The 12009-nt window shown below is 36.8% G+C and overlaps 1 protein-coding gene across 2 annotated transcripts; it reads right to left on the reverse strand.

The window, feature by feature from the left end:
- Positions 1-317: 317 nt before the first annotated feature.
- On the reverse strand, positions 318-6440 carry LOC143625719 (auxin response factor 1-like). 2 transcript variants are annotated; one of them, XM_077095979.1, is made up of 11 exons: positions 6404-6440; positions 6065-6333; positions 5837-5989; positions 5678-5762; positions 4935-5025; positions 4654-4818; positions 4050-4169; positions 3894-3969; positions 3265-3810; positions 2334-2524; positions 318-494 (listed from the first exon to the last, which is right to left on the reverse strand). In XM_077095979.1, the coding sequence occupies exons 1-11, from the start codon at positions 6438-6440 to the stop codon at positions 347-349; spliced, it is 1881 nt and encodes a 626-aa protein (XP_076952094.1). In that variant the 3' UTR covers positions 318-346. The 2 variants fall into 2 exon arrangements, with proteins under 2 accessions (XP_076952094.1, XP_076952095.1); XM_077095980.1 differs by having other exon boundaries at positions 6065-6327; positions 6404-6434.
- Positions 6441-12009: the final 5569 nt, after the last annotated feature.

Consider the following 12009-nt stretch of genomic DNA (forward strand, 5'->3'; position numbering starts at 1 on the left):
ATGTTAACAACCAACCCTTCCTGCATACATTTCTGGATCAGAAAGATGTAAAAGGAAAGTTATAAAACTAACGAAAACTAAAAAGAATAGAATAAAGAAAACATTAGGCTTTACTAATTTACGATTTCAATTAAAACCATTAGAACAATCTAAAACATATGCATTATGCATGACTTGAAGCTTCTAAAACAACCAGCAGAGGAAGAGGAACACATACATTTGAACATAAAACATCCATACATACGACTTGAAGAGAAAATTAATAATATAAAGCCCGTGTAAGCAGTCCCAAAAGGAAACTTATTTTACTCTTCAAAAATATTAATAATTCGGTCACGTGGAAGACCTAGCATCCCGAGCCCCCCTCATTCGATGAGGACTGCTCTTCAGTGATAACCTGGGCATTGCTTTCGGGAAGCTTTATTTTCGGGGTTAACCTCTTAGCTTCTTCATTAGTATATATAAAGATCTTTCGCACCATGTTGCAGAACTCACTGCACAATATCCATACAACCAAAAAGTAAATAATTTACATATCAATAAGTAATTATTCTGAAGTAACATGTTAACTATCTGGTGGGTCAAGTCACCTCGTGCAGCAGGTCTGGTCAACTTGGGCTAAATTATATGGAAATGGCTCATAAACCGGGCGGTCGGGCTTTTGGGCACACGGAAAAGGGGAAGTGGATGGAGGGTGCTTCTCAGCTAGAGTTGGGGGTGGGGTCGCTTTAGTGGCTAGGGTGAGTCTTCCTACACGGCTGGACGCCCGGCTCTAGACGAAGCTGAGGGGGTTACCACCACATCCTCTCCCGATAGGGGTCAAAGTCAAAAGCTAACTTCGTCGAAGTCAAAGTCAAAGTCAAGAGCTGAACTCTTGAGAAGTCAAAAGCAAAGGCGAGTTTAATGGAAAATTAATAGAGGAGCTAAGCTAGTGGTACAGTTTAATATCATAGATGTTAAAAGGATCGAGTCATTCATGTTTTTGAGTATCCAGTATTTCTTTGCAATCGAAGAATAGCCCTTCTCGAATCGGGTCAACTATCTTAGTAACTTTCCTATTTTCAGTAATCAGTATATATCATTTGGTTCCATTGCCAGGAATTGATGATACTTTCCACCCAGAGCACCACTGAAGACGGCAGTTACAATCCCGATCCCTTCGCTGCCCAATTGGCAGCCACTGCTTCATGTGCCCTGAGGCTATAGTATCTCATCCTAAGGATGACGCAGCATTCCTAGAACTCTAAATACGCACACCCTTTCACAGATCGAGAAATCGGGCAATTCTGGTAGATTTGATGATGCTTGGCACGCAAAAAGGGTGGTACAACCTGCCTGTTTCAAGGCTACATCTCCTGTTGTGCCGGTTGGTAACGTCCCACCCACATAAAAACCCACATGGTCTTATATGATACACAAAAACAAAATCTAATTTTACGTGGGGAGGTGGTTACATGAGCGGATGTATATACCGCAAGGAATAGCCTTGGGTCCTCACAAATCAGCTACATTCAACCACCTTTGAATCGAGCCAGAAACCATTCCGCATGTGCCTTCCTTGTTACAAGACCAAAAGAAAGGTTTCAGCAGTTCTAGCATGGCCTATACCAACACATTTTCGTGCAATATGTGGATTGTTGAGTTTAACATGGTATTATCATCGTTTCGTACGACATTAAGGGCATCTGGAACGTCCATCTGATTCTCATATCAACACAGTCTTTCCTACTTTGTGCAATGTATAGGTCTTTCACGTTTCAAAGCTCAAGCTGGGTTGTCTTGAAAGTGCTGATCTCTAGGGGTCACTGCCCGTTAGACGAAGTCACGCAGGAGCATTACGATTCATGTCGTTTTACCGGGCCAGAAGTATTGTCAAGTATCCAGCGGATCTGGTCAACTCAGGCAAAATAGGCGGTGTTGGTAACAGGTCAAACGGGTAATTAGTTAGCTGGGTCAAAACAGGTTGGGCTGACCCGCTTAACACCTTCTAACTCATTATTTTAATCCTATAAATTATTAAAGTGTTACAATGTTACAATAAAAGGCTATTTTTAAGGAAAGTAATTTAGAAGGTCATAAGTCATTTTGAATGTTTGGATCACTTTCACCTGCTTGACTTGTTTTTCTTTTCTAGTGAGCTTTTTTGGCATAACCCCCTTTGACCATACTGAGATAATATATAATACAAAATGAGTTGCTTGTATATTAATGAGTCAAAAGGTTTATATAGCAATTTCTTATGGTATTGCCAATTTCATGCTTCTTATTCAAAATAATTTCATTTCCATTTTTCTTATTTGGAGGAAGTAATAATGATGATGATTTGCACTTACTTCCACGGGTCATCACCAACCATCATGATGTCATCCTCGTCATCTGTGTATACAACCTGCCATTTCTTAGGTACCACACGAAGCTCACCCGAAATTTCAAACATATTTTCCAGTTTCTCCAGTAAATCCTCATAACAATTGAACTGTGTTAAATCAACAGCCCTACCAACAGCAATCCCTTGCATATGAACCTGCATAAATATAATAATATTCCTTAAGACACATTTAATAATATAATTCATATCAGATAGTTTCCCAAGACATTAATTAGTGAAACAACAATCCACTGGCACACTTTTAACTTAGAAAATACCCTTATTTACTTGGAAAATATCATATATACCCCAACCAAAAAAAAAACATGTACAAACTAATTAAAATATCAAATTTATCCATTTCATTAAAGTTAACTTAAGAGATGACCATATTAACCTTGTTTTTCTAAAATTTTGAACTTTCATAGTTACCCAACTTTACTATAAATTTCATATCTATGTATTAAAAATAGTATTCTAAAAATCTTATATTTAACTTTTCTGTTTTCTTTAATAAATTTACCAATTTCCTTTTATAGCATGCATGCTGTCAATCCTGAATGTCGATGAAAAAAGAAAAAAAAAATCAGATTACAAAAAAAAAAAATATATATAATGGAAAAGGGTAGAATGGTCAAAAAGTAAAATTTTATTTAAGTTTGCTATATATTATATCATGTGTAGTTTTGGTTGTGTATATATGTTACTTTGCAAGCTTATAAGGGTGTATATGAAATTCTTCCAATAATAATGGAAAAGGGTAGAATGCTCATTTTGTAAACTTTCATTTAAATTGGGTATATATGTTAATTTTTAGTTTTGGTTGGGTATATATGATTTTTTCAAGAATTTATAAGGGCATATATGAAATTCTCCAAAAAACTTTATAAGCATACTTTGGTACAGCTTCGGGTCTGCCTGGTATGTAACTCCTGAGATCTCACACTCATTTTTTCCAGGTCACAACTCGCTGAAGGAATATCAGACCGCCAATCAGATTCCGTATCAAGTGGGAAAACAGGTCTAGAAACAGCCACGGGTGAAGTTTCATCCACAGTTGAGTGTTCAACCAACTCAATTCCAAACAGCCTGTAGCCATTGGTAGGTCTCTTTTCACCACTTTCTTTATCAGCAATGGGTTCAAATGAATCAGTCACCGATTCCCTTAAGTTAGACCAATGAATGCCCTTTGATAAGCACATATCATTTGCACGTTGCTGGTCACAATACTGGAAGTCAGAGGGACGATCAGCAGGCGGTTTCCACATCCCTAGTGCAGAAAGATCGGGCACAGGAGAAGGTAACACGGGAATCCGGGCCCGCTTGCTCCTATTTGGAGGTTGTGAGTTTGGGGGATTGGGTGGTGATGCTACAAGTGGTTCAAGTTCCCATGGGGAAACTCTATCCGCACGTATTATTGATGACGGTTCATCCCATTGAACCTGAAGTAAATAACAATATTATAATATTATATTATTATATACGTTTAAAACGAAGTTAATTGTTGTGAAAATAATGTATGAACCTTTAGGGATCTCCATTCAGAATCCATCCATTTTGATGATGCGGTATCTCCAACACCGATTATGGTCCCACTAAACCTGTGTGAATTAATTACATGATTTGTTGATTTACGGCATTCAACAAGCACTTTAATGTGTAACTAATGAACCATATCTACCTTCTTTCAAGAACCTCTTCACCCTCGAATCTCATCTTGAACCTCATTCCAACAGCAAGCTTATGATTTTGGGCTTCGAGGTACTTGTTAAGGCTGACAATGAACTCAGATCGGCTAGTTCTGTTCAAAGATTATGCCATATTCAGAAAAGATATTATCTCTCAAACAAATTAGAAAGATAAATGGCCAGAATCATTTTACTGTGTCGGTGTATATTTTAATGATAATTTCATATATACCTCTCAAAATTTGACCAATGTCAAATTTCTTCAACTAAAAATCATAATATCAAATATATACCTGTTTACATATTATTGGCAAAAATACCCTTCTCTTATGTGTGGATTTATGTTATGAAACTTTGAAGTATGAGAAGAAAGGAAAGGGTATACTATGTATTGCATGTATTTAATGACATGAATAAACATGAAATGTATGGTTTTTGACTGGGTATATTACATATTTGGCATTATATATTTTGATGGTAAATATTACATGAGGGAGTCTTTATGGGTATTTTTACTTGCAACTCATTTTCACACATTCACAAAAGTGGTTTAATCAATTTAGAGAAGCTTAGCTCAAAATAAAGACAACTGAATACCTTGGTTTATAAAAGACTGAAAAGAGGGTCCCAGTTGAAATTGCATGGGAGGCAGTAGCCAGCACACCAAGATGCATGCTATGACTCGATATCACAGATGATGGCATATTGTTCAAAAGTCTCATAATCCTCCTTACTCCAACACGTAGCTCCCCATTTTCCCCCCTAATGAAAAGATAAAGAATTAATTTCATACTGCATTTCATACTGCTAATGTTACTCGTTAGACATTCCATATATTATGTAATTTAATTGATAGGTTAGGTCTTTATACAACTTACCTTAGAAAGATAAAAGCATCACCAGCAACCAACTTTTTTGCACTAACAAAGACGCTCCATCCAGTAGTCAGCAAGTGACGGCGAGGTTGACCTGGGATATATATTCGTGTTCGTTCGTTAATGTTGAACCGAACAAATGAACAAGAAAACTTAAACGAACGGATTTTCTTGTTCATGTTTGTTTGTCAAGAAAATGACCATGTACATGTTCGTCCGTTAATATTCTAAGCAAACAATAATGAACTCAAATGAACACAAATGAACATAAGCGAACATAAATGAACAAACACCAATTTAAAGTAAACGTGAATATCCAAATTCAAGTCTAAAATATTATCATCATTACATCCAGCATTTCAAAAGAAAACAAAGATATCTAAACCAAGGGTTTCAAGATATGAGAATATAGTAAATCTCAAATTGATATTAGTATCGAATATATAAATTTGAATGAATATTATAAACAAGCATAAAGGAACATACACAAACGAGGCAGTTGTAAATGCCCGTTTGCTTAATTAAATGAACAAAAAAGTTGTCCATGTTCGTTTGTAAAATTAAATGAGAAAAGATAATCAAACTTCTAGACTTCTTAGTGGTTCAATAAACGTCCAGTTCGTTTAAAGGCATAAGGGTATCAAAATGCCTACAGTTATCTGATACTACTGATACGCTTCTCGGACCCTAACAGTCATGGTGATATGATGCATTACATATGGAAGTAAGTGATGAAAAAATGTAACCTCGAAATATATGACGAAAATGCCACTCATTGCCATGAAGATCACTAGCAACTAGCTCCTGCCAGGGTGGCTGTTGAGACATATCCTGACCACAAAATTCAAATTTAGAGAAAACCCAAAAGCAGACGCCAGCAGCTCATCAAAGCAAGTTAACCATACCAGTGGAGGCAAACAGTCATCAGCATGCCTACGAAGAACAGAGAATCCGCCATGTGTGCTTGTGTCAGATGCAGTGAGCGTCTTGCAGAAGGAGTGAACATTGCAGCTAGGAGGTTCAGGTAGTGGAGGATCTGGGCTTGTTACATCACTTTGCTGAAGAAAATTATAAGCATAAATGTTCAATTTTTAAGGAAGAATATGATTAGTGTAATAACTGAGCATGCTCACATCTGGTTCAGGCAACAGAGTTATTTGTGCGTATACTTCATCAGTGTCTGGTTCAGCCCGCAACTGAACATTGACCACTTTGCAGAGTATTTTGGCGGGTATGTCAAATGCTGGGAGCTGGTGGTCTAATCCCTGATGCATAGAGGCTTGAAGCTGTTCCATGTGTCCTTGAGGGAAGTAATAGACCCTTTGTCCTTCACGCGGGACATTGACAAGAGGACCAGCGCACGCGTGCCACAGTTGTTTATACAATCCACCATCAGCTGAGCCTGTATATATATATATATATTAATTGTTGAAGGAAAATGAAACATCACTCCTCTAAGATGTTAGCCTAACCTGATTGAGTGCCCCCAGGGTAATGATTAGCAGCCATGAAGAATGTGATTCAGTAGCTGTAACACTCGGAATAGTAATCAGTCAATAGTTGAAATTCGAGATTACGTGAATCAGAATGGCGGAGGATCAATGATTAGGGTTTGAAACAAACAAAGAAAGAAAGAGTAAAGGTAAAAGAAAATGAATGAAAAGGAGGATGGGATGGTCTTTGCAGCCGACAGGACCCCTGCACACACACTATTCCATTCTAACACATCAATACTAAATTAATACTATTCTATATTATTTATTTCTGTGTTATGTTATTTTTGGTTCATAAATTATCTTAAATATATATAAAAAGACCTTTAAAAACTCTCTAGTTGTTTTCTATATTATTTCAAACTAGATGGCTTTATTTATAAATAAAAGTTTCTCATATATTTAACCCAAATTCACGAATATAAGTCTTATCAAACCTAGATAGATCTTAAACGGGTTATAATATCCCATTAAATTAATTAATCTCACCTACTATTTGATGTGAAAATCCTATAAAATAGGGATATATTATAAATTAATATTTGATTTTTTTAAAAGATATTATTTATAATTAAGAAACAATTTTTTAGTAAAAAAAAAAAGCGGACCATGGTCTCACCAAACTCAGTTATCTTTTAAACAGAATATAACATCTTATTTGTGAAACCATTTCATCATCAAACCCTATATATAATATTAACTTTCTTACAATAAATAAAATTAAAATCAAAAAATATATAAATATTGAAAACAGAAAATGTAAAACAATCCTCGTAATACGGGGGATAAAACCTAGTTATTTATATATTTAAGGCATTAAAGTGGGGGACTAATATGACTCCGATATTTCATCCGACGTCAATTTTTACTTCTTTTTTTTCATACTCTCTCTCTTCCACGTTTATAAAATTGTAATCATCCCATCATCAACAGATGGTATATTTTATGGGTTTTTTTTATACCCGCAAGACACTTGACCCCACAAAAACATACTATTTCTCCTCGTTTCTCTGTCCACTCTCACACATCTCCCTCTTAAAATTCACGGTAAGGCTGAGGGGTGTGGGGGGCGCGAGAGGGGACGCGAGTGGGGGCGCCAGCCAATAATATTGTGACGTGTGGCAGAGAGAGAAACTTGATAAGATGGGTGTTGGTAGTGGTGCTCGCGCCCCGGGGCATGGTGTGGAGGGGCGTGAGAGGGGGCGCGAGCGGTTTTTTTTTTATTTTTTTATAAATGTATTAAAAAAACGTATTATTAAAAAAACTCATAAATTATTTAAAAAAACACACATTAATTAAAAAAACACATTAATATCTAAAAAAAATTAAAGTACTAAAAAAAAACATTATTCTTATTCTTCGGCTTGGTCTTCTTCGATCAACCTCTTCCGGATACGTTCCTTTTGTTTTTCCATCAGCATTTGGTCGACCGGATTTAGGTTACTGAAGTCTCATGTAAGGAATTCCAAATCTCTCATTCTTTTTTTTTTCCTTTTTGTCATTAGAGACCACCTCCATGGTTTTGTTGAATTTATTGAGGGATTCAACAAGATCGTTGATGTTTACGGCTTCCCCCTCAGCCGGTTTTTTGCCCCTGGCGTCCCTTCCCAATGGCCGCCTCCTCGGCGGTGAAGACGTTTCCTCCCCCGCAACGTTTAGGTCGAATCCAACCCGGCAATCCGACCCGGCGGAAGTGCTGTACGCTCCAGACGAACTAGTTTTAGTCCGTTTCGGCCCTACTTCCGCATCAACGTCCGGCGCCACCAGCTCAACCCACTTAGAACACCTTCTCAACCTCTCCCACACCTTTACATCGTCCCACGTCTTCACCGTCCCATACCTCCGCAGGCACTCCTGCCTCCACTCTTCGACAGTGAAATTATAAACCGCCAAATCGTCACTGCCACTTGGTCTCATACGACCGGCGTTCCTGTTGAACAGATTAGTAAACAAGCCGACAAATTTTCTGATTTCGGTCCACCGACCCGAAATCATATCGGCGTTCCGCTCTGTACTCCCAACGAGCGAATAGAACGTCTCCCTAACCTTTGTCCAAAAGACCTTGCTCTTTTGGTAGTCCGCTGCAAAATGCATAAATAAATTTGTAAGTCATTTAACTTTTTTATTTAACTTTTTTATTAAAAATCATTTTTAAAAACGTTAAAACAATTACCGCAACGCCGATCCTCAGAAGTGACTATCCAAGCCCGACACAGGGCTTCCTTCTCATCCGATGACCACGGAGTGATTTTCCGTTTCGTCCTTCCGGTCGAAGCCGAACCCGACCCGTCCGTTGCAATTTGTTTTTTCCGGTGGACGCGTCTTCTTTGTCCCGCAGCTTCACCTTCTGGTTCTTGTGTCTCCGGAACTACAAAGTTAGGAGACGGTTGTATGTTGGATGGTTGAAAGCCGGATGGTTGTTGCGACCCCGAATAAAACATCGCTTGGTCCGGTGCCGACCATAAATCGTCGTAACTGTAATCTGAATCTAGGTTTGGGTACCAATTTCCAGCCATGTTTTTAAAAAAAGGTTTGGAAGATGGGGTGATTTTGGGTTTTGGGTGTGGTATGTGATATTGGTATGTGATATTGGTATGTGATATTGGTGTTGGTTTGGGTTTGATATAGGTTGAATAGAGAGAAAAAATCGGGTTTGATTTTGGTTTGATATTGGTATGTTATTATATAGAGTAAAAAAGTTTTTTTTTTTTAATAAAAAACGAGCCCAACGGCTCTTTTCACGCATTCCCAGACCTCCTTCACGCTCCCCCAGTCGCTAGCCCACCCGCGCCTGCCTCTTTTTCCGCGCTCGCGCCCCTTTCGCGCCCCTCTCGCGCCTCGGTGGTGTGGTCATCGCGCCCCGGGGCGCGAGCGTCTCGCCTCTTGCGCCCTTTCTCGCGCTCCGCACCCCTCAGCCTAAAAGTGTTTTTTGATGTTTTTCTTTTAAAGTGTCATGTGGCACCTGCCCATCAATCAATTTTTTTCTCTTACTTATCACACACACAACTTTCTAAAAACATCAATTCTCTCCCGTCTCCCTTTCTTACAAGAGCGTTTTTAGGTGTTTTTATTAAAGAACAAAACTACCATCTCTGACCTCCACATCCCCCGCTCTTTACTCTATCTCGCCTTTAAAAACACCTTGTGGATCCTCTCACAAACACATTCTCATCCATTTTTCACCAAGAATCTCCATACACCATTTTTCCTTCGCATCACCATTTTTCCCTCAAAAACACCTAAAAAAATCTTCTATTGTGGATGCTCCTCAATCCATTTTGCAACCAATTTATTTTTTAATTAAATAAATTAACTAAATTAATTTTAAATCAAAAAACATGAATATAAATATAATTAATAGCATTAAAATAACATTCAATAAAAAAATTACAAACCAAAAAACATTACACAACATTAAAATACTAAATAAATAAAACATGAAATTAATCCTTGACTTCGGATATGCCAGAATCAGAGTCGTCTTGAGAGGGAATGGGAACTGGAGCAGGAGTAGGATCTAGAGCTGGCTCCTCCTTGATAACCTCCCTCAGAACTCAGAGATATATTTTTTTTTAAAACATCCCACACATTGAGGTTTAATACCCTTTTTTGATTGACAAGGCTTGATAGTAATGATGGGTTTTTGCATAGGTATCTTCTCCGTGCAAATCGTGAAGTGCTCATAGGTAGAATCAATGGAATTGACCAACCTTTTTTGATATCCCGCTACTTTGAGTTAAGCTGGTGAACGGCGCAATCACTAGTGCCCCCAAATTAAACATACAACGCTTCAATCGCAGGCCAAAATTCGGCTTCCAATCTGACGTGGTCAATGGCACAGAGTTAGACAACACGACCTCATCTCATAGCTCCACGACGTCTTATTCTAGGAGGCATTTTTTTGGGTTATGATGTTTGATAAAGAATAAAATGAAAAGGGTTTAAGATGAATGAGTGATTTAAAAATGTCTAGAATGGTTAAATATTTAGGGGAAAGTTTACGTACAAAATAAAAAAAAAGTGCTACCTATGCAAATCAAGTAGTGCAATTATATATACAAGTAGTGTAATTATGTAATTACATCTTAGTATAATTACACAATGTTGTAGTTTCAATACACTATAATTACACTATTTTGTATATATAATTACGCTACTTAAGTCATACAGTTAGCACGTTAATTTAATTTGTATTTGATCCAGCTAAATATTTATAGGGTAAAAATAAATTTCTTTTAATTGATCGTTTCAAACGGTAATATTATCGTTGTCAACGACACAGAGATCAACATATACTCACCGATTCAATGAGTTTTTTTAACCAATGGAGTGGGTCGATGTTCCTGACGCACCCGAACCCTCCCGACCTCCTTTCCGAACCACTTTGTATACCAATAAGATGTATGTAAATGTAGGAGATATATTGCTAAATTCGTTACGAAGCAGGAAGATTCTATTCTGTCTGAAAGAGGAATAAATTAAGCAATTGTCATAGCATTCTCATCATGGTGTCATCAGTCATCAGCAGTTGAAAGTATAAACTGGTAAGACTTTCGATAATTTGAGAGTGCTGCACAACATCACTCATATGTTTGATCTTATAAACGTCTAAGAACAAATATCGAGTTTATGATTACAATGACCTTTAATTTCTTAGGACGAGTTTCATTGATAAAGTATCAATGATGCATACTAGTCTCTATATTCGATATTAATGGAATAAAGTAGGATATATGAGCTAAAGCTGATGATAGGCAATGATTTCATAGAACTAATGAGTATAATCGTCTATGCGTAATTGATCTCTAACAATTTTAAACAACCAAACTATAGGTTTGGGGTCTCGCTTATGTCCAGGTCTAAATTCATTAACCGAACATAAGCCAATAACTTAACCACTACAAATAGCCACTACTATGTAACAATATGAGGAAAATGAGTGTTTCGTTTTCCTTTAAAATGATTTTCATGTCGATAATTCTCAAATTCTTACCTAAGAATTGTGTAGAACCAAATGGAATACATGAAGATATTTTGACGCGTCTTAAAGATGTCAATCATGCATGTTGCACATGTTAAATATGTTATTCGGCTGGTGATGATGTTGATATCATATTAAATGAAATGTAGTAACTTTGAAATCATGATTGAACAATTACATGTCTAGTATGATAAATAAAATCAACTATTTCGATCTAAATTATTTGTTCATCTTACCTATAAATATTCAATGGAATATAGTACTTTGTAAAAGTAGTGTTGACGTCATATTAAATAAAATATAGTGTTTTTAAAATCGTGAGACAATTGTATTTCGAATATGATGAATAAAATCGACACTTTTCATGTTAAAATTTTATTCATCACAATCAATAATTTTTTATTGCTATCATCAAATAAAAAATAAGATCGAATCCATTATCCATTCATTATGTCTTTAAAGAAAGAGAAAATAATTAGGATAAGTATTATATTTTTCTAAAAAGTTTAAGAAGGCATTAGTGAATGCTATGTGTTCTAACGGGGACCAAAACGGGAATGACAATAACGAAAAAGAAAGTTTCTCACGTGTCAATTTCTCATTA

The sequence above is a fragment of the Bidens hawaiensis genome, unplaced genomic scaffold, assembly GCF_021521415.1.
Source record: "Bidens hawaiensis isolate Kalapana, Puna unplaced genomic scaffold, B.hawaiensis_p1.1 tig00004199_1, whole genome shotgun sequence".
Lineage (NCBI taxonomy): Eukaryota > Viridiplantae > Streptophyta > Magnoliopsida > Asterales > Asteraceae > Bidens > Bidens hawaiensis.